General features: G+C 59.3%; 1 protein-coding gene across 2 annotated transcripts in view; it reads right to left on the bottom strand.

Moving 5' to 3' along the window:
* Window positions 1-26,309, bottom strand: part of SCUBE1 (signal peptide, CUB domain and EGF like domain containing 1) — a 122,064-nt gene that overhangs the window by 26,944 nt on the left and 68,811 nt on the right. Inside the window, exons 6-8 of one of the 2 annotated variants that reach the window (XM_072973639.1) lie at window positions 23,913-24,029; window positions 21,248-21,337; window positions 4,853-4,969 (exon numbers count right to left, since the gene is read on the bottom strand). In XM_072973639.1, the coding sequence (XP_072829740.1) occupies window positions 4,853-4,969; window positions 21,248-21,337; window positions 23,913-24,029 (324 nt within the window). The remainder of the gene's footprint in view (window positions 1-4,852; window positions 4,970-21,247; window positions 21,338-23,912; window positions 24,030-26,309) is intronic. The other variant, XM_072973640.1, reaches the window with a different exon arrangement.

The following is a 26,309-nucleotide window of genomic DNA, read 5'->3' on the forward strand; positions in this document are numbered from 1 at the left end:
CCATGCCCCCTGTCGTAACAGCAGGCTCAGAAGCGCCCCTGCTTGAAGAACAGCGGCAGGAGCCAATGAAATAACACCCCCACGGCACTGGCACTTTCTCAGCGCCCAACCGCCCTTTCTGAGAGGCAGGTTGGCTGCTCCTGTTCCACTGACAGGGAGACCGAGCCGTGGAAGGTGACGGCTGGCTGAGGCGCTGTGCCCGGAGGCGGGTGTCCCCGGGCTGCCCGACCTCCCGGCCTGGTTCTTCCTGCTCCCCTCCCAGGGCCTGCCCGAGGGTCTGAGCTGTCTCCTCACTCAGCATTTCACGGGTTGGGTATGTGCCCTGAAGGTCACCTGAGCGTCCCTGCCAGTCGGCCTCTGCTTGCACACCTGGAGTGACGGGAGCCTCCTCCCTCACAGCCGGGCCTGCTGGCTGATGCCTCAAAAACTTCCCCTGTCCCAGGTGAACTCCCTCCCTCCCCCTGGCCCTGCTCATCTGGGTTCTGCTCCCCAGGCTGCTGGTCAACCTGGCGGACTGAGTTGTCAGAGACCTTGTCCCTGAGGTGCCTCTTCTTCCTCCAGAGTTCCTCTTGGACCCCGATCCCTGGGACCCCAGTGCTGGTCACACTCCACGCCCCCAGCCCCGACCCAGCAGCTGGAGACAGAAGTAGATGACTTTCAGGGTGGTGTCACCCTGATTTGGAGGGGGCAAAAAGAAGTGGTGGAAGAGGCAAGGGCTTCTGCTGTGTTGGCCACTGGCCGCACCATAGCAGAGCTGCTGACTCAGACCCCAGCACCCGCTGAGCCTGGCCTGAGCGTGAAGCTGGACGCCCCTCGTGAGCAAGGTCAGCCTGTCCCCATTTCACCGCCCCACGGAGGGGACCAGGTCCTGTTCCAATGGCTCCCGTCTCGGGCCCAGCCTCTCCCCGCGCTGCTCTCTTGACTTGAACCTGCTGAAAAATCCTAAGGCGGCATTCCCACAGAATGCTCCCCAACACAAAACAAAACTCACAAAACATGGGGACAATGGGGGGCTTTAAAGAGAGCAAGGCTGAGGCCTGCAGTGGGGCCAACCTCGGGGCCTTTGGGAGGGGAATAGGCACAGGGAGTCGGGCGGGGGCAGGCCCCAGAGCTGCTTTCCTGCAGAGGCCTGGGCAGGACTGGGCTCTGGGGAACACAGGACCCCCAGTGGGCGGGCCTGTCATCACCTTGCCCTTGGCTGGCCTCCCAGAGGCACCTTCGCCCCAAAGACCCATTCTGTTTGCATATTCTGATGATATTGGCACCAGGAAGATGGGAAGGGAGGGGAACCTGAGGTGGCCCCATGAAGAAAGGCAGCCGGGGTGTGTGTGGTTCACCAGACCTGGCTCTGAGTCTGGCTCTGCTGCTCATCGGCTGGGGGTCTTGACCTCTCTGAACACAGTCAGTGCTCTGTGTGTACACACTGAAGTGACTGCTAAAGACAGGCTTCTCAGCACTTCAAACTCTGCACAGGCTCCAAAGCCCGTACTTCAGGAGCAGAGCTGCCTAAGGAGGAGCCCACGTGCCAGAGTAAGTATTAGGACCCCTAGTGGTCACTGCCCCTACAGGACACCACCTCCTGCTGGCAGCCAGGCCAAGCACTTTCTGGCAAAGTCTCATGTGATGGTCCAGACAAGTAGGGGGTCAGATCTCCCCCTTTACAGAGGAGGTCACAGCTCCGAGGAGGAGCCAGATTTGAGCCCAGCTCCAGCTGCCTCTGAAGAGGGGCCTTCTCCAGGACAGCACGCCCGCCCTGCAGCCTCCAGAGGAAGCAGATGACAAGCCCAGTGAGGGCTTGTCCAGGGCAGAGGCTTGGGCACGTCCATCACCCCCTCCCCTGGGGACTACGGGAAGATGGGTGAGGTTCAAGCTAAAAGCCCCTGGCTGGAAGGAGAACAGAGGCCCTTCGCCACTCTGCCCCAGCCCGCTCTGTGATCCTGGGCAAGGAAAGGCACCTCTCTGTGCCTCAGGTTCCCCATCTGCAAACTGGGCTGCTAATAGGCACCTCTCCAGCATCATTCATTAAGATTAAATGTGCAGATGGGGCTTGCCCCCTCAGGAGTGCCTCAGGCCTTCTGGAACCCCCTAATCCCATCCCCTTCCCCATCTGGGCAGCTCAGGGGCTGTCATAGCAACCAGACAGGCGGTGGGAGGCATGTTTGCTTGAGGACCAGGCTGATGTAGCCGGCTGCCTGGGGGTCAGAGTGGGGCAAGCACCCCCTCCCCAGCTCTAGTAAGAGTGTGACGGGCTTGCACAGGGCCTCAGGTTTGTTGGGACCCCCAGTTGGCCTGCCCCCGCTGAGCCCCACACCTGCCCTGCACCTCTCCAGACAGGCCCCAGGGGACCTGGGCTGTGAGCCCAAGGCTCTAAGACGCCAAACCCTGGGTCTGGAGGTCGTTTGGTTTCCAGGGTTCCCTGATTTGAAGATGTAAAGATGTTTGTATTATGTAGTTCTAGACTAGTCCCACGATCCTTAAGTTCTAATGTCTGTGACAATATCCAGACTGCAATTCTCTGCCACTGCCGCCCTGTGGCCCCAGCCACTCTCGCCTCGAGCCGGACCCTGCGAGAAGCCCCCATCCAAACAGTGAGAGGGACTGACTCAAAATGAAAACCTGGCCTGTGCCGCCCCTGCCCAGTGGCGTCTGGGGCCTCACCGAGGCTTGTGGGATGAAGGGCCAACCCCTGCCCCGGCCCACCCTCCCCGAATTGCCCCCAGATCTAGGCACACTGGCTGCTTTGGGACCTGAAACCCCAGGCCTCTGCACAGCCGTCGTGTGCTGCTGGAAATGCTGCCTGGATTGGAGCCTATTGCTCTGTCCTTCCAGACCTCCCCACCCCCGCCCAGGCCTGGCCTCGCTCTCCGGCACCAGCCAGCACCAAGTGCTCTGCTGTACACGCTTATCTTGGTGATTCTGAAAAATTAAAATGTGTCTTCTTTACTCAGTAGAAGATCCCCGGGGACAAGGAATTTCTGTTTCAGTCGTTTCTGTGCCCCTAGCACCTGTACATGGGAGAAGCCCAGAAAACCCATGTGGTACATGAGTGACCAAGAGGACTTCCTGACTCCAGGACAGTGGGAGTGAGGATGTTTGGCTAAAGGCAAAGGGGCAGCTCTGATTAAAGGGCCCAGTTGTTCCAAGAGGAGCCACATGGTGGAAAGATGGTGGGGGCTCAGACTGGTGGGCCTGGGCTGTGTGGACAGCTCCCTTCAACACCTCCCCCTACCCCAGACTCGCAGTGGGGTGAGGATGGAAGCCCCTCAGGCCACCAATGCATGGGCGGGGGGCAGTAGCCACAGCACCCTTAGGTGCTCCTCTTGGGCCATGTGATGGCCAAGGTCCCTTTCTGGTCCAGACAGGTTGGCTCCCAGTGCTGAGCTCCTGGTCTCACGTCAGAAATGAAGCCATGCCCTGCCCTCCTTGTCCTGGGTCAGCGCTGTGCCCTGGGCAGAGGGCAGACTGGCCCGATTCTACCCTCTTCTGTCCTGGTTGCAAGGGCAACTGGCTGGGTCTGCTGTGACATTGCTGGGCTGGGAGGACGGCTGGGTCTGCGGTGCACGCCTGGCCAGTCCTCCTGGCATGAAGCCCATGGGGCAAGGCCGCAGATAGCCCCTGCCCGCCCACTCACCCACCAGGAACACATCTTGCTCTAAGTGGGCCAAGCCAGGGTTACAGAAGGGCTTTATTTTCAAATAAATAGGCAGAAAAGCTGTTATTTCTGTCAATAATCACTAGGTTCTTCCCAGCAAAGTGTCTGGGAAGGAGAAGTCACACGTTGTCTATTTTTGCAGGCTTAAAAAAGCCCATCTCAGACTATTTAAAATCTCTCTAAGCCTCCGCTGTCAATATTTTCACCCACTCGGCTCTGGGAGTTCAAGCACCCCTCCCCTTCCATGCTGGCCGCAAGCCCTGCCCACTTCCTGGCGGGATGGTAGGAAGAGGGCGGCCAGCCTTAGCAGGAATTCCTGGGCTGGCCTGGGGCCACAGGCAGTGGTGCGGAGGGGTGCACCTCACCCTTCTCAGGGGCTGAGTCCCTGCCCGAGGCCCGCAGCTCAAGGGGTCTGTAACACCCCAGGTCTTTGTCTGGGCTGGTCCCCCATGCTGCAGGGCTGGCCCCTTCAGTCCTAGGGCTCAGCCAACTCTGGCTTCCCAGCCCCCTTGCTTCCTGTTTCCTGAGGGATCCCCGACACTGCTGAGCACCCTGGAGGCCCTCAGGAAATGTGGGGTGAGGAGGGACAGCGGGCGGGCAGAGAAAGCTCGACCTTCTCTCACTTCCACGCCAGCCCATTCCTGACCCTCCCAACCCCTATCTTCTAATTGCAAACTGAGGTCCTTTTGCACCCTTAGTCCTTCAGTTGAGATCCCCCAACAACGTCCCTCCTCCAGGGACGAGCATACACAGTGTCCTCATTTTCCCAATGCTGACAAGAAGACAGTCCCGTCCTAGTTGGAGCCCTGTGCCATGCTGCCACCCAGCTGTGCCACACAGATTACAGCTAAGGTGAGCGCGGGGAAACAGCCCCGCCCCACCCCTGGGAGGCCACGGCCGGCCCAGGAAGCCCAAAGTAGAGAAACACCTTGTTTGTTTAACCCGGGGTGCAGCCACATTCTTTGATATCAGAACCCCGCTTAAACCTACTGTTATTCAGTGGAAGCAGGGTTCCCCTGAGCACTGTCGGGGAGCGCTGGTGCTGACTCTCCCTCTTCTCGGCTTCTCCAGCAGAAAAGCAGGTGACACCTGACCATCCTCACCCCAACAGCCACATGTGGTCGCACCTCAGCCCAACTGCGCAGCCCTGACTTGGCTTGTGCAGCCACAGGCCAGACCAGGGAGGCAGCATGTACTGACCTTTGCACGTCTTCCCATCCGGCTGCAGCGTGAATCCGACCGGGCAGCTGCAGCGCACGCCAGTGGCCGTGTCCTTGCATGTCCGGTCGCAGCCTCCGTTATTCACTGCACACGTTTCTGAGAAGGGAAAGAGACAGAGATGCTCAGTCTCCTTGGACAGAAGCCATCGCCTTTCCCCACCCGCAAGGGGATCTCCTGAGACAGGAGACCTGGGTTCAAGTTCCGGCTCTGATCCACTCTAGCTGTGGGGCCTCTCTGAACCTCAGGCTCCCCATCTGTAAGATGGGAGAATGACACTTTTCCACTGTGCTGACGATGGATGGGAAAACTGCAGACCGCAGGGCACTGGGCCTGTGCAGATTATCGCCAATAGGGGCAATGCTGCTACGGGGGCCAGTGCTGAGATCAGCCTGGCTGGTGTTTAACTGCTCAGGGACAGATTCTCAACTCTTGCCTTGCCTGACCTTAGACTTCAAACCCAGATGGGTGGTTACTGGGGCTCCCAAACTCATGTCAGCACGGAACGGCTTGTGGCCCTGGCCGTGAGGGGCAAGGAGAGGTCCCCAGAGCTCACACACCATCCATCACCTTGATGAGACTCTCAGCCCAACATCTGTTCTCACTGAACGATAAGCCAGAGGCGTCTGTTTTTTGTCCACTTGAAGCTAGTCTAGCGCTTTTTTTCTTTTGCAAATTCAAAGGGGCCGGAGAGGCTGGGGCATAGCTGAGGTCACTGAGCCCATCGCATGGTGAGAGTGATCGTCCCCAGGCCCACAGAAGGGGCTGGCACGGCCGGGTCACCCGGGCGCGTGGAGGAGCCTAGTTCCCGGGCCTCTGAGCCTTTCAACCCGAGTCTCTTCCTGAGCATCTGGAGCTTTGATCTTGTGGGAGCTGTGCTGAGTGAGCTTCCCTCTCCTCTCTGCTGTGGGAAGTGAAGAGCCAAGGGCCCCCATGTCTTATAATCTGAAACCCCCATCCTGCCTACCGTGGCTTCCGCTGGGAGCCTGGCCCAGTGGCCTTTCCCCTGAAGTCTCCCCAAACTGGTTTTTTCTGCCTGTCTGTCCTGTGGTGTCTGCATTCCTGTAAGCTGCCTTCGGTTCTCTTTGGGAGGAGACTGGGGAAGAACGCAGGAGTGATGACTAAATGAACACATATCCCTCGATGCCAGGAGTCCCTGCTGCTAACGCCTTTCCTTTGAACTGCAACTTGTGAGGGGCGGGCGGAGCTGGGAGAGGAGGAAGCCCGGCTTCCCCTCTGTGCGTGTGTGTGAGTGTGCACGTCTGTGACTCTGTGGGCGGCCACGGAGGGTGTTGTCCTGAGCGTCCTGAACACAGGTGCTGCCTGCTGCAGGGACACTGGCCCTTCGTCTCAAGGCTGACATCTGCGCCACGCACGATCTGACAAGCTGTCACTACTTCCCAAAGGCGCGTCTCCCTGCCTCTGCCTCTCCCCAGCATTTCGGGGTGTCTCCACACACGCTAGCCCTCCAGCAGGGTGGGGGCAGCTCTGCTTCCCTGCCTAGGAGTGTGCTGCCCAGTAGCTTGGAGGCCTCCTGCCTGCTCATGGTTCAAGGCCCAGCTCAAAGACCACCTCCAGGAGGAGCCGCCCAAGTCCCAGATGCAGAAAGAAGGCCATCGCCCTCCCAGTGCCCACGCAGGCTGGCCTCGATGTTAGCACAGGCCGAGCTCTGACCGCACACACCCGCTCAGGTCCTCTCACCTCCCTACCCGACCGTCTACCGGGACAGTGGAGGTGGGGAGGCCAGGGTGTGACTCTGGGTCTGCCACTCACTGAGTGACATAGGTAGGCCATCCCTCAGGGCATGACCTCAGCACCCGCACCTGGCAGGTGAGGGCGGCAAGCCTTCCCTCCCAGGGCTGAGGTGGGGGGCCCACGCCTAACGGCGCCTGGCCGGGGGCCCAGCCCGGAGAAGGCGCTCAACAAATCTGTGTTTCCTCTCCTGATGTTACACCCAGAGAGTGAAATCCCTGCCCTCAAGTCCGGAGCCAGGGTACCCCACGTGCCTGCTCAGCCTTCCCTGCAGGAGACCCCTCTCTGGAGAGGAGGGCAGAGAACCTGCCTGTTTTCCAGGTGCAGGTAATTAAGGCTCGGGGGACAGCGGCAGGTGCCGGGAGCCAGGCTGGGGCACAGCTGGGCGGCCTTACTTGGTGACGATGGGGTGACTGCTGGGCTGCTCCGTGGTGGTGGAGGTGGGATGTGGCACGGCCACTGGAGGCTGTGCCCCTGAGAAACAGTCCTGGCCAAGCAGGCTTCAAGGGTCTTGCGGGCTCTCCCCTTCCTGTCTCTGAGGCCCCAGCGGGACTCAGAACCTTGGGCCTCCAGAGCGGGGGGGTCTAGGAGACCTCCTGGCCCCACCTGCCCACTGGGCAGATGGAGGCCGAGAGAAGGGTAGAGTCAAGACTGGATGGTCACCCATTCTCTGTGCCCTCAGCGCAGGTCTCTCCCCTGTACTGTGCACACTTTCGGTCTCATGTGTTACCCCAGACAATGCTGGTATAAGGGGCCCTGGGTCCCCAGAAGGGCCCTTTAGGTTCTTCTTGGATGCTGATCACCCCATCCCACCAGCATCACCTGCCTAGGCCCAACCCAGCTTTCCAAGCCTCACGTTCCCCACCCCGACAGAGGCTCTGTGAGACGGCTCCTGCACCCTCCACCTCCCAGGCGCACAGCACTGGGAATCTGCCCAGAGCAGTGTGGCTGGAAGTGGCAGAAATGGTGGGACCTGCTGGGTCTAACTCCAACCCACCTGACAGCCTCCAATCTCCGTCTCTGGCCAGCCCCAGCCCTAGGCCCGTACAGCCAAGCACGCAATCGACTGTCCAGCTCCCTCCCACATGGCTCCTTTCCCAGTGCTCTCTGTCTCCACGAATGCTACCTCTATCTGCCCCAAGGACGCACCCCAGGAGGCGCCCTCCCCCAACCTTGCCTGGGTCTCCGGGCCTGGTCTTGCTGATTCCTTAACATTGGATTCTGGCCTGGTTCTTACTGCTGCTGTTCTGGGCCAGGACACTAGCGTGCTGCGATGTGACCTGCAGACTCCGCAGCGGTCCTTCTCCTCCAAACCACAGCCTCACTCTGGGTAGCCAGCACCTTCGGGCTCATGTAGTAATGCTGAGAGCGAACCCCGTGCCAGGTTCTATGCTGGGTGGTGAAGGGGCGAGCAGAACGAGCAACCAGCATTACCTTGTCCTCAAAGCCGCCCTCGCGGGGGCCCTGGGCAGACACCTGCACCTGCCCCCAGCGCACCCTGCACGGCACAAGTGGGCTCTTCCTGCCGTGTCCGCCTGGCTGTGTTGTTTGGAGGTCAGCAGACGTACACTAACGCGTGACACATACAGGAAAGGGGACAGTGTAGCCAGTCCTTTGGGCTAATGTAGGGGTTGGAGACTGAAGTGTACAATACAGAGCAGGCTGAGAGCTTCGTCTCTGGGCATTTCCAAGCAGAAGCTACGGGGCGCTGCAGAAGGGGCTCCTTGCCTGGGATGGCGCTCAGCCTGGGCCACTCCCCCAGCCCTCTCTCTGAGTGCCTCAAAGAACAGCCTCGCCTCTCTGTTCCCCGAGACCGGAGGTCACCGGGGCCTGGTATTAGGGGATCCTCAGGGCGTCGGCAGTGGGGCAGCAGAGCTGGGGGCCTGAGGATGCAGATATGCGCCCACGGTACCTGGCCCCTCACCCGGCGAGTGGGGAGAACTCTTACCCCACAAGGCTGGACAGGCAACGGGGGAAGGCTGTGCACGGGGTGGGGGGCCTAAAGCGGGACAGGGCCTGGGAGCGAAGCCTTTCAGCAGGCGGGAGAAGCCCAGATGTGTTAAAAGGCCAGTCTTCAGTCTTTCCCCGGGGGAGCCTTGCTTTGCGTCGTGCCCTGTGAGAGGCCCCGGACACAGAGGTGAGACAGGTGCTGAACAGGGAAGGGCAGCCACTCAGCTGGGCTGGCGTGCCGCCTGGCCAGGGCTCGACAGAGGGACGGGCTTGGACGGCAGGGCTCCCTTTAAGTTGGTGCTGCCTGCTTGCACCGCCCTAGATCTGGGGTGAGGTCAGGCCTGGAGGGACAGTGTCAGTCAGCGCAGTGGCTGAAACGTGAGCCACAGAGGCAGAAACAGCTCCGGACGCCGCCCCGCTAGCTCGGGCAAGCCCCTTCACCCGTCAGAGCCTGAGTGTCCGGATGTGCGACGGGGAGATGGTAACATTCACCCCCTAGTTCCTGCAAGGCCCATGCAAGATGCAGACGTGCCGGTGCCTCGCATACTGTCCTAGCTGTGACCACGTGCTCACCCTTAGTGTCATTCCTTAGAACCGCTGCATGGGGAACCTCAGTCCCCAAAGTCAGCTGCTGATTCACCTGACAGTTCTTTTCTGAACCCCTGCTCTGTGCTGCCTTAGACGCCATCCCTGGTCCTGTGAGGCCTCAGCCCAGCAGGACAGTGGGTGCATTCACTCCTCTGTCCACCCAGCAGTTTGGGAATGACTCCCTTGGTGCTGGCTGGCCTTGAGAGAGCAGCACTAGAGATGAACCTGACACTGACCCAGGCCTCAGGGGTGAGTGGTTTATCGGGGGAGACAGACAGAAGAGGGCCCTGACCTTGCCTTTCTCACGGAGCCTGGGCTCACCTGCCACCCCCAAGCCTGGGCTCCGTGGGACCTTCAGGGAGGCGCCCTTGGCCCAGCCTCCTGCCTTTTGCACGACTCAAGAGGCCCCTGCTGGCTCTGCCAGGGCCTGGGCTCCACCTGTGGGAGTCCCCTGGGACCACTCACTCTCCAGGCAGAGCTGCGTCAGGGTGACCTCAGTGCCTGGCGCCCTGTGCAGGACCAGCACAGTGAGGGGCTGGATTTCTGCTGAGTGAGAAGATGTGAGAACAGGACTCTGGAGGCCCGGGAAGAATGAGAGGAAGTGTGGTGACTGAGCCCCTGTCCCCCGGCTGGCCTGGTCGGGGACGGTGTCTGAGAAGAACCTGACGGTACAGGGGACCAGCAACAGCCTGAGACACGGGCACTGGGAGGCGCGGTGGAGGCAGAGGTGCGCTGCACCAGCCGCGAGGGGGCAGCTGCTGGCTCTCCTGCCCAGCCCAGACTCTCTGACTCCGACCCTCTTCCCTCAGTTGATTCCTGAGCCTTCCATGGCTCTCATCACTTTTGGATAAAAACCACGCTCCTTGGCAAGGTCCTTAACAGCGGCCCTGGTCTCCCTCGCTGCCCAGTCTCCACGTGCTCCCCTGACCTCCGGGACGCCCAGCGGCTGTCATAAGCATCGTCAGCAGGCTTGTGTCCCTCACCGTGCCCCACAGTGGGGCTGAGCTTCCTCTTGGAGGCCCTTTGGACAGTGAGAAGAGTCAGGCCGAGACAGGAGAAGTGGCTTCCCCAGCCACTCGGCAGGGAGTGGGGGCAGAACCCCATCCCTGTCTGCCAGAGCCCTGCTCCTACCCACACTGTCTCTGCGTCCCTGCCTCTCCACTTCTGCCCAGAACCCCCTGCTCTGCCTTGGCAGGGCAGGCGTCCACTCCTGAGAGCCACCTGCAAAGGGTGGCTCTTGCCCCCGTGTGGGGACACACCACCAGGCCAAGGTGCAGGATGAACCCAGCCGGTGCCACGGCCTCTAAGTGCAGCTGGGCCCCCGGACACATGCTGGTGGCTGATGTGAGGGTGACAGTGGGTGGGGGGGTTTGTGGGGGAAGGAGGTCAGGGCAGCTGGAGGCAGGGTGGTCGTGGAGGCCAGGACTGCAGCCTCGACAAAGGAGGGGGCTCCCAGCCTAAGTCTGAGGGCAAGTAGGAAAAGAGGCTTCAGAAGGCCCCGCTGGCCACCCCCACCCCCGGCTCTCTGTCACGTCTGAGGCCACCAGACCCATTTGGCCCACAATCCCTGAGAGGCTGGCCTGGCCCTGAGGCGGCCTCAATGATCCTGGACTTGATCTTTCAGCACATGGCCGGGTGACTGTGAGGTCCCCTTGGGCCTTTTGCTGACCGCAGCCCAGCCACGCCGAAGTCATGGGCCAGGAGGCCCACACCACCCCTCAGACTCCATCTGCCTGGGAACTCGGCCCTGCAGTTTGCTGTGAGGTAGGTTTTTGTCAGAACTGTCTTCTGGAGGCACCAGATGGGCCTGAGATTTCAGGGGCTAAGCCTTCCCACAGGCCTGCCGGGTGGGGGTGTGGGGGTTTTCACCCCAGCACCCACAGGGCAGAGCCTCCTAGGCCTGAGGATGGTGCCCTGCAGTTTGCGGCAACAGGGGCGGGTGGCGGAGGGCAGGGGAGAGGCCGACCAGGAGCAAGACGGGCAGATCCTGGGGAGGTTTCTTCGTATGGTTTGAGGGACCTCAAATGGCCCAGGAGGACACCGAGTGTTTTTATATCAAAGCAGGCAGCAGGAGCAGGGGCCCGGCAGCCAGCCTTCTCCCCGCGCTGGGCTCCTGCCTCTACTCTGGCCATCAAGTGGAGGGGCGCTGAGGGCAGACGAAGCGGGCTCGCGTGCAGCCTCTCGCTCGGGGCCACCCTCGGAGGGAGAGAGGCAGGATCGGACGCCTGTCCTACAGGAGGTTCAGGAGGCTCGGCGAGCAGAAGCAGCCTGAGAAAGGCTACCTGGCCGGTGACCCTTCCCTGGGGCTCTGCTGCCCTGCCAGCTGCGTATGACCAGGGAGGCTGGGGGTCAGGCCCTTCTCCCTGGGACACCCACCAACAGCAGCGACACTCCGAGTCCTTCCGTGCCAGGCCCCGTGCGGAGCGGGGTCGCAGGACCCTGGCCGGAGTGTGGTGCAGTGGGATGGGGTGAAGCTGGGCCAGCCCTCACCTCTCTGAGCCTCACCTGTAACTCTGAATGGCACCCTTGCAGGTTGCTGGGAATGGTACAGTCATCTAGGTACACAGAGACTCAGCCCCGAGGCTGCTCAGAGGGGAAGCCTTGCCCCAGATTCCTGATGGCTGTCCCAGGGGCGAGGGCTGCAGGAGGCCGGGCCAGCACCTGTGCACAAACCTCCCTGCTTCCACGCCGGGCCTTCAGCACTGGCGCACCCCCATTGACCGCCCTACCCTGTGACTTTCCGGGGCCGGGCCCGGGGGCAGGGCAGAGTGACCTGGCACTCGGAGCCTGCGTCTGTCCCCTCTCTCCAGAGTGGGCTGGGCGGGCCTCCTGGAGGGGTCCAGAGTGTGGGCACCTGGCTGGCTTCTGAAAAAGGTTTGTTCACCCTGCTAGTCTCCCTTCTTACGGCCTCACCTACAACGTGACCAAGGTCAGGCAGGCCCCGGGCTTCCTGCCTTGCTGCGGGGGACTTGCCACTGAGGCTGATTTCCTCACTGGCCCTCCGAGTGAGCTAGTAAAATGCTAAGGGCCAGAGAAGGAGAGCAGGGGACGAGAGAAACGTGATCGAGCACCCGGCAAGTGCCACCCACACTGCTGGGTGCTGCGCGCCCAGCGTCTAGCTCAGGCAGCTTCAAGGTAGAGACGACCACCCTTTTTTCACAAAAGAGAAAGCTGAGGCTCAGAGCCGTGTGGTGACTCTGGCGTGGTGACGTCGGCACGGAACCCAGGTCTGGCTCCCAAGCCTAGGCCAGGACAACAAACCAGAAAGAGTCATGGTTGGCAAAACTACAGTGGGGTGTCCCTGCTCTGACAGCACACGCATAATCCTTAAAACACAGACGCACCTGGCTGAGCAACCTGAAACTTCCAACTTTGAGAAGCAACCCCAACTTCCTTGGGACAGAATCTTGCCACAGGGAGCCCTGAGCTTTGGCTACTCGCTAGCCAACAGTCTGCGGCTGGCACCTGGTCTGCAGCCACCACCTGGCCTGGCCTCGGCTGGAGCCAGCTAGAGGGAAGCCCTGAAGGAGGCCAGGGTGGGCTGGAGGGGTCGGGCCCACCCAGGCGTGGGGCGGGAGGGAACCCGTGGGCAGGGACCGAGGCACTTGGTCATTTCATCTGTTTCTATAATCGGGGGCTCTTCTGAAGACAAAAAATGGTGCCTTGGGCTCTTTGGGGTTCCTCCCACTTGCAGCTCCAGTGGACAATCAGTATTGGCACTCCTGGGCTCTCCTGAGTGCGGCAGGGCAGGGGGCCCACACGGACCAGCAAAACCATCAGGAAGTGGGCGTGCGGGAGGGGCGATTAGGCACCAAAGGACACTGAGGGCACATCACTGCAGGCTTTGGGACCCCCGGACCCAATCCAGAGGGAGAGTTAAGGCAGAACAGGGAGGACGCCGGGGGACAGGGAGGACGCCGGGGGACAGGGAGGGGGCTAGGGGACAGGGAGGGGGCCGAGGGACAGGGAAGGGGCTGGGGGACAGGCAGGGGCCGGGAACACTGTCTCTGAGACGAAGGTTCAGGCCCAGGAGTGGCACATGGGGGTCAAGTGTGCCCAGCCCCCAGCGGGATGGGGCAAAGTGTGAGGAGCAGTAGGGGCAGGGCCGCCTTCTCTCTGCAGGGCGCACCTCCATTTTCAGCTACCCCGAGGGCCCCCTGTGGGTGGAAAGCTCTATGGCACAGGGGAACTTTCTGCATCTGTGTAGGGCAAGGGCTGGCTGTGTGCCCCTGGTGCAGGTGTGGGGACGTGAGTCGCAGGGATGCTGGGAGGGCACTGCCACAAATCAGGTGGCATTTACACAAAGCCTCAGAGCTGGGCAGACCCCGTGAGAGTCACCCCAGGTGCGTCTACTGGCCACTCTGATTGATGAAGTTCTCGCCCAGGCATCCTGTCCTGGTGGGTCCCTGTCACAGCCCCTGAGGTTGGAGGACCAGGAATCGCCTTCCTACCTTACAGCACCAAGAGGAGAAGAGATTACCGAGGCCATCCAGGGGCAAAAAGCCAGGACCGCAGTGTCCACAGTCCCCAGGCCCAGCCCCAAGAAGAGCCGTGTCAACCCCTCACGTCCCTGGCCTGGGCCGCCTCTGCCAGGAGACAGATGGCAGCATCGCCCTCAAGGCCCCAGGGGTTGTTCCCACACGGCCGGCTGGCCGCGCTCTCTGTAACACCATTCCCTGAACCCTGCCGCGGACCCTGCCCTCTGGCCTCCAGCTGCATCCTGGCACCCTCCTGCCCGTGCCAGCCCATGAGCCAGCTCCCCCGCCTGGATTCTCTGCTGGATGCCGGGCCTCCTAGACCCCTGTCCGATCAAGTTCTCTACACCTGACAGCTGGGCTTCAGCCCGTGGCTCCTGGTAGGTGCTCCCTGACCCACCTGCCCTCACAGCAGCAGGGGAACCACCCCCATCAGTAGTCCTATCACCCAGAACCCGCCCTCAGAGTCGCGGGGAGGGCCTGTCCGCCCCCTCCTCACTCTCATTACTGGGGGCTGGGACAGTGGCACTCAGAAGTATGCGGTGCTAGCTGCCCGTGGAGGTGAAGTCTCCCATGGCTTTCATACCTCATGAGATGAGCTTACAGACCGGCTAGAATCAGATTCAAATTTCATCTGAGGCCCTGAGAGTGGGGAAAGCTATAAGGCCTCATGCTCCAATGGAAGTCAAGGGACTTCTGGGTAAGTGCTCTGGGCCTTCTCAGGACAGGGGCCGGGCTGTGCCCTCTAGCCAGACTTGGTCCCCCAAGGTGCCAGCGCCCGGGTGCCAAGAACCCTGGTTTTGCCAGGAGCTTCGGGTGGCTGTGGGTGAATCACATCCTCTCCAAGCCTCAGTCTCCCCATCTGGGGCCAGCCAATGCCCTGCCTTGGACCCTGCCTGGCACCCTGCCTCCTTCCTGAGTCCTATCCCTCGACGCAGCCAAGTCAGCAGCACCCACCTCCTTCTACACTCATAGTGTGTGTGTGTGTGTGTGCGCGTGCGCGAGAGACAGAGAGAGAGAAGGACTGTGGATATGGGTATGAAAAACTGAGGCCAGGCACTCAGGGCCTCAACCAGGGACCCCAGCTGCCCAGAGGCCAGCCACACCTGGGACTAGTTCAGTGACGGGGTGAAGTCACCCCTAGTTCCTCCTGAACGTGAGGTCAGTCCCCGGAGCTCAGCGCTGTTGGTAGGGAGGCCGTGGCTGAAGGGGAGGGGACCTGCCTGGGCCCTGGGCCCACCCACCTTCTCCCTCCAGCTGGCGCCCCTGCTGACCTGGGAAACTGCCCTGTGTCATCGCCTCCCCTGTCTCAGATTCGCCTCAGTCCCTTCCCACAGCCAGGCTCATCCAGGCTCCGGGTCCCAGCCTTTCTCTCCTAGCCAGACACCTGCCTGGGTGAAGAGTGAGCAGTGAGGGCCTACCCATCCCTGGGCACTTCCTCCAGGTGGCCTTCATTCATACTCCAAGCCAACCGGCTTCCCCTGTGCTCCTGCTCTAGGCAAGGCCCTGCGCTGTGTCCTGAGGAGCCATGAGAACTGGCACACACTTGACCCCTGCCTCCAGTCAGGGGGGCCCTAGACTTGTGACAAAACAGGGTGCTGGTGGAATAAAAGTGAGCAGTTTAGACGGGGGTGGCAGGGGAGGCCCAGTTAGGTCTGGACAAGCCTTTGCCGGGTAGAACTGTGCAAGATAGCACATGGGTATCGAGTGGCAGGTGACAAGACCCACTGATGCAAGAAGCCTGGGACAGTCTGCATGCACAGGGCCTGAGGGACAGGTGAAGGGTGGCTCCCAGGAGGTGACAATGTGTGGGTCTGGAATTAGGGGTGGGAGGAGGTGGCCTGGGACACGGGTTGGTGAAATTAGGAGAAACCCAGGGACCCTGGAGATGGTGGCTGCAGAAAAGAGGTGGCAGGTGGGTGGTCCCTTGGTGGACAGAGGAGCTGGGAGCTGGGGAGGAGAGTGGGTGTGTCAAGAGGTGACATCAGCTGGACCTTTCAGGGTGGCTGTGTGCTTATATGAGGCTGGGACAGTATGGGGCTCAGTCTGTGCCTCCAAATATCAGCCATTATTACCATAATCGCCCCACTCTGCCTGGTCTTCCCAGCCTCCCAGGTCTTCAGCCTGTCTGTTCCCTAGCCCAGAACCCTCTCAACAGCTCCCTGGCTGAGCGTTGTCCTGTGTGCCAGGCCCCAGGCACATAGGTCATGGTCCGTCCCATCCTTTCTCTCACGGCCCTGTCCTCTGAGCCCAGCTGGGGAGTGTGTTACGGGGTCACCCCCATTCAGTGGAAGGGAAACTTGGGTGTCCTTCCAGAGGGGCAGGGAGATGGGCAGGTGTCAGCTGTGGGAGTGCAGGGACAGAGAGGAGTTTCCAGCCACCTTTCTGTGCCTCAGTTGCCTCACTGGGAGTCACTTTACTGCCAGCTCACAAGACGGCTGTGAGGTAAGTGAAGACAGGGCAGTGCGAGGCCCGAGGAAGCTGGGGCTAATGGTTAACTACTGCCGCGGCCCCTGGGCCTGGAGCAAGGCACCTCCGCTTTCCTGGGCTCAGGGGGACCCCTGAAATGGGCTGGCTGTGAATATGCCTTCAGGAGGGAAGGTCCCACCTGGAAAGGCTGCTGAGCCCACAGATCTGAGCTGTGTCCCAAGCCTCAGGCTGCTCCGCCACCGGCGCGGGACTTTGGGTGTGGGAGCGAGTCCACAGGCCGCAAACCTGGGCCCAGATGACGGCTCACCGACCGCACGGACCGAGCTGTGTCTCTTCGCTTTTAGGGCCTCACTGCGTCATCTGTAAAGTGGGGACAGCTGCCTCTTAGGGCTGTGGGAAGACACATTGGAGGGGGCTGACTGGCAAGCACCTTGCAAACTGTAAAGTGAGGAGGAAGGCTCAGCTGGAGGGAGTGAGCTGAAGTGTGGATACCGAGCCCACTGCTGGAGGGGCTGCAGAGGCTCCCCGCACCCCCAACGCACCCACACTTCCAGCCCCTGTCCTGTGCTGGGAGCCTGTGGTCCTGGGGACAGGCCTGTGTAAGGGCAGGCGTGGGCTCTGCCTCAGCCGAGCTCACGGCAGCCAGGTGACCCGGAAGCGTCTCCCCAGACCAAGTTTGGACTCTCCATGGTCAGCAGAATGACAGTTCCCCCAGATGTCCACATCTTAGTCCCTTGTGACTTGATGTGGTAAGAAAGACTCTGCAGGTGTGACTGAGCTAAGGAATTGGAGATGCAGACTATCCTGGCTTGTCCAGGTGAGCCCAAGGTGGTCACAAGGTGGAAGAGGGGGCTCAGAGAAGGAGCTGTGGTGACGGAGGTGGGTCAGAGAGATGCGGGCCACCAGGGGAGGAACGTGGGTGGCCTGCAGGAACTAGAAAAGGCAAGGAGATGGACTCACTCCTAGAGCTTCCAGAATGAACGCAGCCCTTGCTGAAACCTTGGCTTCTGCCCAGTGAGCCCCAAGTCAAATTTCTGACCCACAGAAGGTGGCGGGTTGTTTGAAGGCACTAAGGTCGTGGTAACTTGTTAACAGCAGCGGCAGGAAACCAACACGGCATCTTTCCCAAGTACACCTGGGGAAAAGGAGCTGATTGAAGACCTGGAGCTGACAAGTATGACTCACAGGGTCTCATCAGTCTTGCCGTAAGCGGGGCCCCCAGGGGCCTATGGTAAACTTAGCTGGGTACTTGGATGTTTCACCCAGTTCAGTCGGCCAGATAATTGAAATTTATCACTTCAACCCTCAAATCCAAACATTTTAATGGGAATCTAAAATCAGTTACATATTTCGAGGCCTCTTTAAAGTAAACATAACTGTACCTGTTCTCAGCCTGTGTTCAGTGACTCAGTATTATAAACAGCAACTGCTGGGTACAGCTGAGACCCCAAGGGTAGGGCAGAGCCACCGGGCCCCCGGCCACTGTGCTGCAGAGCGCTGCCCCTTTGGGGGAGCCTCTGGGAGCCCCAGGAAAACAGCCAACGCTGTAATCAGCGGTAGTGATGCTGTGGGATTTCAGGGAGCACTTCTGTTAGGGTTTCAAGACTTCTGTTGGTGTTTCAAAACTGGAGAACCTTGTAACCAAAACGCTAGCCCTTGGGGAACCAAAGAGCAAGCAGGGTTCCCAGAGAGGAACTGAGAGGCTCAAAGGTGGGTCAAGGGCCCAGGTTTTAGCTGATTTTTGCTTATGTTCTGGCTCTTGGCTGTGTTGAGATGAGGCTGCTAATTAAACGACTTGCAGACGTCTAAGTGACCTGTGACCTCTGCAGTCTTGACACAAAATACTTCTGAAATAATTCTGAGTTAAGCAGCCTATACAACCATACAAAACCTAAATTTTCCATCTCTGTTTGGGGAAGGGAAACTGGGGCCTGCAGCCAGCAGTGAGGTCACTTCCCCTCTCTGAGATACGGGAAAAGGGGGTTTCAGCCTGGACCTGCAGGCGCGGTCTGTTGCGGATGTGTGGTCACCACAGAGGGTGGTGAGGACGGGTGTGTGCTCAGGGCTGGCCAGGGCTGCTCTGCACCCACCCACTTCCGCTCTCTCAGTCCCTTCCGACCCACTCTGAAAACAAGCCCCAGCCACACAGGAGACACCTGGCACATCAGGGCCGGAAGACACCTGCCAGGCCATCGCCACCACCAGGTGACCACAGCACACATGCTGCTCTGATGGAGCCCTGAGCCATGACTACCCCTGGTTCGGCCCACAGCAGACCCTTCTGGGGCATTCCAGACCCACCTGTCTCTGTCCTCTCATGGGGCCAGGCTGGCCAGTGCAGCAGTCAAGGGCACAGACTCTGAAGCGGGGTGGCCCGGGGTCTGACCTTGCTATGGGACTCCTCAGGGTCTCACTGTCCTCATCTGCTCCTGGGCCACAGAACAAGATCCTTCCTCCTCTGTCTTTTCTACCCCCATCTCCTCCCAGGACCCCAAACAGGGCTTGATCAGCCCCCCAGCCCAGGGTCCCCTGGGAATAAACTGCCTGTGCTCCCTCCCACAGGCGAAGGATGCTGACCCAGTTCGGTCTGGGCTGCTCTCTCCATGCAGGGGCCAGGCTCTGAACATGATGTCCCAGGCGAGCTCTGACCAGTGCAGGGCAGGATGGGGATGGTCACCACCCTCACTCTCCAGCCCTTGCTTCTATCAGTATAACCACGGAGCAGCCGGGACTCGCTGGGGCCTACTAATTAGGCTTCAAGTCCAATAGGGTCCTAAGTCTGTACCACGTGGGCTGTTCTCAGAGGAGACAGGTGATAAGAATGATGAGCTCTCGGGGGAGCTCACCTGTACTCTAGACAGGACCTTTCATGGAAGCCTCTGAGGATGGGTGGTTCCGTGTGCGGGCCCTTAGCTGCTGGCCCTGGTCCCCCTGTTGTGAGTGTTGCAGGGAGACCACGAGAGGGAGAGGTCTCTTCTGTCTGTGGGGTGGGGCGGGTTCTCGGGGGTGGGGGTGGGGGTGGGGAACTTCCACAATCAGAGAGGTGGGACTGCAGGGGAAGCCGATTGTCACCCATTTCCTCGGCCCCTCCTAGGCCTGGTGCAGAGTCCCCCGATCTGCTCCCCTACCTCTGCCTCCCAAGCCCGGGATGAGGGTAGCTGTATCCTCGGTGCCTCCCTCCTCACCTCCCTGACCCTACTCCAGGATCTGGTTCAGCACTGCTCGCTCTAGTTAGAAAAAGTAAGTACGGAGGCCCTGCTCTGCATCTGCTTACCCACCTGCTTGATGTCGACTCACCTCAGCCTGCTTCCCACCATCATCTAGCTGGTAAGGGTGCAGGGCACCTGGGGGCCCAGTTCCTGGTCCTGCCCTGCTCTGGAGCTCTGGTGTCAGGCAGCAGTGCCCACTTCTCCGATAAATGAGGCCGTGGGGCCTGGGCCCTCTTGGGACTCAGCCCACCAGCGGCTCTTACGTTCCTGTCACCCACCGCTAGCCAGCTTTTCAGAAAGCCCACAGCACTGACTCACTCCTTTGTGCAGGGGAGTAGACACGCCTGGTTGCTGGTGCCTCTAAGCACACGCCTTGGAGGTTTCCAATCCTTCCCAGGCCAACCCAGGCGGCCAACGTCAATGAGACAGCCCTGTGCAGGGAACTTGCAGAGAGCCAGGCTTCCAGCTACACCTGTCCTTCCCAGCATGGACTTGGGGGTTCCCTGAGCCCTGTCGGCCAGCCCATGACCTCTTCTGCTCCTCAGACCCTCACTGGGGAAGGCCTCAAGCCTACTCACCAGCATGCAAGGCCACATCCCTCCCCCCGCCCCACACAGACCTCTCTCCTCTCTAGATGCCTGGGTTCTAAGTGACCTCTATGGGACCTTCAGGCTCCGACCTCCATGGTCCTATGACCCTGACACTTAAGATGGCCCACATGGCCAAGACCTCTGGGCTAAGCTCAGCTGCGCAGGGTAGTGTGTGACCTTGGGCACCCCAGCGAGCCTCAGTTTCCGCCTCTGAGACGTGGGAAATATACCACAAAGAAGGCTGTGACAACCCCTGGCGACGCTACAGCTGTGGTCCAGAGGCCTGGGCAGCTGCTGCCACCTAGGGGCCAGCAACCCCAGAGCTGTGGCACCAACCGAGGGCCAGAGGAATGAGCGCATGAGGAGACAAGACTGCTCTTCTGCTCTGAAGACCAAACAAGGTTGAAGAGCAGTTATTTTCTTTTCCTCCTTCCTTTTCCTCACCATGCCCAGGGTCAGCCACCCAGCAGGCCTCCGGGCCACGCGGAGTGGCCCCAGGTGTTTCTGGGCAAGCCTCTCTAGAGGGTAGATCTAGCCCAGGGACAGTGCTCAGAGGGCAGCTGACCTCACACGGACCCCCCGAGGCAAGTGGGAGCCTCAGAGGGGACCAGGGAAAGTGGGCTGCAGTTGCCAGCCCAGCGGGCTTGGGCTAGGCTCATTCACAAATGTGGGGAGCCTTGAGGTCAGAGTGGCTGAGTGAGTCTTGCTTTTAGCTGGTCTGCCAGATGACCTCAACCAGTCCTCCCTTCTCTGGGTAGTAGATTTCCCAACTCAAAAGGGGAGTGGCGTGGGCCGGATGCCCCGAGACCCCATGGTCCTGAATCTAGATGTGGCTCTTTCCCCCGGACGTGGCTCCTGTCCGAGGCAAGGAGATGGGTAAGGACTGTGCTGCCCAAATCCCTGCTCTACATCAACACCCTCTTTGCTTCTGTGTCTCAGTGTTGCTTTGCTGACCCTGGGATCCTAACTGCAAACGAGGCGTTACTGTGCGGAGAAGGGTCACAGCACATGTCTCCTCCCACGCAGAGGCCACTAGCACTGGCTCTGGGTTCTCTGCTACAAACACACAGACAAGGAAACACACATGCTCGATGAAGGGCACAAACTTAAAAAAAGAAAAAGTGAGTCCACGTCTGGAATGGAGCCCTCCACACTCACATGTGGCACGCACGACTGCACACACGTGGGCGCACCCCACAGACACGCAGCCCCCACGCACACTCACCCCACACGCCAGCACAGCGCTCACAACCTGCCACAGCAGCATGCACACAGATGCCCCCCACGCTGGCACACACCACACACGTGCACACACGCGCACACACGCGCACACACACGAACAAAGGTGCAAGGACAACAAAGGAAGTGGAAGAAAAGTGTTACCCATGAGTAGCCGCCGTTTCACCCGCTTGTCCACATCAGCTACTGACGTGGCATTGAACTGAGAGCGCTCAATTGCAGCCTCATCCTTTTCTAAAACACAAGTAAGGGACAAACACGGAGCCGGTGGTTAATGAGAGCCCACTTCCCGCGGCCCAAGACAGTCAGCCTCTCGGCGTGGCGCACACAAAGCCAACACAGCAAGCCGGGCCAGCGCGGCGTCCTCGCCAAGGGGCTAATCCCAGGAACCTCCAAGGTGGTGTGTTCAGGGCAGAGCAAAGAGGCAGCAGGGTGGGCGGGGGAGGGGCAGGCAGACAAGGGGATGACCACAGAAGGACACGGGGCCCATCTGCAAGCAAACACAGGAGGAGGCTGAGGTCAGAGGGGACGGGACCCGTCTGCGGAGGGCCGCAGGGGCAGACAGCACCACCACGGAGATCACGGAGACACAGGCAATTACAGACACCCCGGCTCACGCTGGAGAGGTAGGCACAGGACAAGGCACAGGGCAAGGGGACAGGGCCATGAGGTCCGGTGATGGATGTGCCTGGACAGCAGACGCCCTGTCTCAAGGGCGTGACAGTGTGTCAAACACTCATGCAAGATTAAGAACAAGACATACGGAGGAGCAAATACATACGCACAACAAAGGATTGAATCGAACAGACACAGAAAAACCAGGGGGTCGATATGGGCAGCGCTGGTTGCCTGCTTGTCTATGGAGGACTGGAGTGAGACATTCAAGTGCTCAAGGAGGGGCTGCAGAAAGGGGCCCGCCGTTTTGGGAGCGTGCAGAGAGACAGACGGCCGGGCCAGGCAGGGAGCGCCTAGATGCTCCCGTGCAGAAGCATGTGAGGTTAGCTGGTTCCTGTTTCTTTGCTCAGTGGGAGATGTGGGGAGACACTCGCCCCCGGGGGAGCCCCGGGAGCAGTGAGCAAAGGCAGATGAAAGGTTCTCTGGGCCAGCAGGGAACAACGGCCCAGGAGCTGGGTCTGGAAAAGGATTTCTAAGGAGAGGGGAGGGAAAGGGGAGGGTGAAGGGAGGTACGTTAGAGTATTTCCAAGCAGGGACCTTCACATGCAGCAGACACTAAAAGATAAAAAAAAAAAAAAAGAAAGGATGAGCCAGGTGGACAAAGACAAGATGTGTTAGACGAGGCTGGGTGTGTGTCTGGCCGGCAGCTGTTTGCGCTGGTCTGGGGCCGGCAGAGGCGGCCCCCTGCAGACACAAACACTGTGGGAGACCCCAGCAGACGAGACAGGAAGGGGGCCGGTGGGCCGGGAGAGCCCCCAGGAGGACAGCGGAGACAGGGAGAGAGGCGGGAGAGGAGGTTCTAGATGGGATCAGGCTGCAATAGAGACACCGGTCTGAGACCAGGTTTTGCTTTGAATTTATTTTTGGTTGTTTGGTTTGGTTTGGCTTTTGGCTCTGAAAATAATTAATGAACGTCAGTTATCAGACAAGACAGGCAATCAGGGACCATCACCAGAAAAGCAGGAAGAATGAGATAAAATGAAACCAAAAACGGCTGTCTGAGAGGAGAGACCACACAGAGGAAGGGAGAACCACGCAGGCAGCAGCCCCTGGGAGACAGTCGGGACTAGGACGGGACCCCTTCGGCCCGACTCCCTGGGGGACAAGGCAGCAGAGTCACGGGGGACAGAATGCGACAGCAGACTCTGGGCTTCATGGCTTCGCTTGCTTACCAACCCCTTTTCTGCTACTTGAAAATCCCTCAAGAAGTATCTTCTGAGTCAATAATAAAATGGGGATGTTTTTTGGAAAAAAAAAAAAAAGAGAACATGGTAACCATCCTGCTGTGGGTTTCTAAAGTTTGCTACCGTTGAAGAGAAAGAAGAGGTTGAACTCTGGCACCAACTCTGAAATTCCTCTTCTTCTCAGTTAAAAAAATTTGCTGTTATTTTTGAGTCGGGAAAGAACTTACTAGTGATTATGACGTGAGATAATCACAAATATTCAAGCTTCCCCTTGGAAGTAAGGACCAGGAGGAAGGAGGAGACCAGGCCTCAGGTCAAGACGCCCCGTAACAGGTGAGGCCACGGGCTGAGAAAAGGGGCTCTGGGAGGGAGAGGAGGTCCGGCAAGAGGCCCCGATGGCCTGGGGTTCGAAAGCAGCTAAAAACACCTGGAGTCACCCTGGGGCTCACAGCAGCTGCCTCCCCTGGCGTCCCAGACCACGAAGAATTAAAGCAGTTTTCTGAGGACACCTCTCAGGTTTCCAGACAGCTATGGGCAGCTCGCACCATGAAAGGGGCTGTTATGCAGGTTAAGTGAGTCTTTGGTGAGTCTCCCTATTGGGGGAGGAAACTTCTGGGCTTCAGGAGCAGAAGCTGCCCTCCAAAGGTGCATATACCTTCCTCCTCCCCACAGGACGCCTGCTGGGGACCACCCCCATATCGAGGACGAGGACCCTCAGAAAACCGGCTGTGACACAAAGCAGAGGCGCTTGGTCCTGGGTGGCTCAACCACCCTGGAAAAGTGTCCACAGAGAGCTCCCGCGGGGGCACCTGCCAGCCCCACCAGTACCGTGGGTGCTGCTTTTCCTGTTTCCCCTAAGCTTCCTCCTTGGAAACCAGGATGCAGTGGGCTGCTGGCCACCTTGGGGCCACGCAGGCTCCCCGTGGGGCAGGGTGGCACAGGGTACTTACCGATGCAAGTCCGACCGTCTGAGTGGAGGGCGTACTTCTGGTGGCAGCCGCACATGGGGCCTGTGTCCGTGTCCTCACAGCTGTGCTGGCAGCCTCCGTTTCCATAGTTACAGGTTACTAGTTAGGCCCAAAGTGTACATATGTGCGTATAAACAGAACGACAACAAAAGCGATTAGTCTATTGCCGTTGGTTGGTTCTCTTAAAGGATGGGGGAGGAAAGCAAGGGCAGGAGATGGTCAGTGCAGAGGCACACGTCTCCCTGGACATCAGCCCCTCCAGGGTCTTGGATGGCTCAGTCCCTAGAGGCGAACTGGGGTGGGGCAGAGCATGGATTTGGGGTCATCTGTGCTTCAAACAGTGCTGACACACAGCTGAGGCACACAGATGGTGTTAAAGAAAGGGATACGCTAGATAATTTTTTCCTTCCTAGGTTGCAAAAGACACTTTAAAATAGACTGTTTCAATGAGGCAAATGTCTGTTAACACCAGGCATACTCTTCAAGGCGGTGGGGAGGGTGGCACTTGTTTCCTCAGCTCCTGCAGCGCTGTCTTTCCTCGACCTGTGTCTTGGGGCACGTGGAAGGACGTCCCCACAGGTATCCACTCTCTCCAAGTTCAGCAGCCATCTCAATCCCTGTCCACTCTAAGCCCTAATCCTCCCAAGGAAATGTCCAAATAGACAGAACATATGCAAATTAGTGTCATCTCAGATGCTGTTTTGAAAATGACCTTTTATTTAAACACGTTACACAGTGTGCAATGCCTATGGCCTGGAGGAGCTGGTGCCCTTCCGCCCAGAATCTTAAAATGTTTCAAAGCGTCAGCCACCTGGGTTGCTGAAAAGCAGGCTGAGCAAACAGGAACAGTCTGAAGTAGAAAAAATGATTAACTCAAGTTTATTTGAAAGAAAACACACTGATCTCTCTTGCTGGGGTGAGGGCTATCCACCGCTAAAGGAGATCCAAGATCTCCATGGGAGGGCTCGCTGCCTGCTTTATTCTGCTAGAAGATGACAGGGTGCCCATTGACTGTATACACGTCGGACACCAGGGCCTCGAGGACAGGGTGTCTTCCTGGAGACCTTAACCATTTGTCCAGAATCCTATCCATACTCTGAATTTATCTGGCAAAACCCTACTGATGATCAATGATGCAAAAATAAATCTCAGACCAACTATGGTCAGAGGGACAGAAAATCCCAAATGGGCAGAGTCTGAATTAGTGAACTTCTATCAGGCTGACCCATGAGCAGGGCTGGTGCCAGAGGGAAATCACTTGGTGGCAACTCCCCAGTGAAGGATTCCAAGCAATTCAGAACTGAGTTCTGCAGCTCCCTTTTCCAGGGACTCCTTTTACCAAGAGCACAGCACGGCGGCTCCGGGGGCTTCCATCCTGAGTGGTGCTGCCCTGTCAACCTGGACACACGTGGTCTCCCTGCCGGGTGAGGAGGACGGAGGAGAACAGTCCCAGACACTGTCCTCAGTGACCAGAGGCTCAAGTGAGCTGCCTTCTCCACAGGGAGCTAATGACCATCCGAAGGAGAGACCCAGCTTCCCAGGTGGCGTTTCAAGGACATGCAAAATGCTTCAGGACACACAGCTGCAGCTTTAACACCAAGCCCTCTGGCCCCTTCTCCACGGAGCGTCTTCTCTCGGCATTCCCGGCTGCCTGGAAGCCTGGAGTCACGTTCTCTCATCTCTCTGCACAGGAAGAGCCTCAGGGAAGCCAAGGTTCCTGGGGCTACCGCTTAGCACCGCTCTCCCGAGAGGGGAGAGACCCAGCCAGAGCCCCTCCTTGGGCTGGACATGGCTGAGAAAAGCCGCACTTCAGAATGGGCAGGGGTGGGCCAGTGAAGAGACAGTTCTTTCCAAGCTCTGGGCTCCAGGAGATGGACCGCATCCTGCAAGTGACTCTAAGGAGGACACAAGCCTGTCAGAAGCAACTGGAGGAAGGGCCACTTCCTCTTGCTCCGTCTACACAGGCAATCGTGCATCCCACAGACCACAGGGGCTGACCTGTGGGCACCTGGAGAGCCTACAACTTGTACATGGAAATAAGTGCTAGAGCCCTGAGCTCTGGGAAGACCCAGAGAAGGATGGAGAAAACCTCCCTGGCCCTGGAGTGTGTCCCAGGCTCTGGGGGATGGAAGTTTGGGAAGAGTCCCTGTGGTCCCGCTCGCTCATGGTGGCTGGCTAGGCCAGGCCTCAGCCCCCCATCCAACTCCAGATCTAGGATTTCCTGGGCTCCAAGTACCTCAAGGGCTAGAGGGAAAGGCTCAGAGCTAACTTTATGCTAATCCTGGCACATAAACCACACAGAAGAAACCAAAGCTGGCTGGGCGGACAGCCACAGGCACAGTCCCTCTGCAGGACCGCTGCAGGGCTTGGCTGCAGGAT

The sequence above is a fragment of the Vicugna pacos genome, chromosome 12, assembly GCF_048564905.1.
Source record: "Vicugna pacos chromosome 12, VicPac4, whole genome shotgun sequence".
Classification (NCBI taxonomy): Eukaryota; Metazoa; Chordata; class Mammalia; order Artiodactyla; family Camelidae; genus Vicugna; species Vicugna pacos.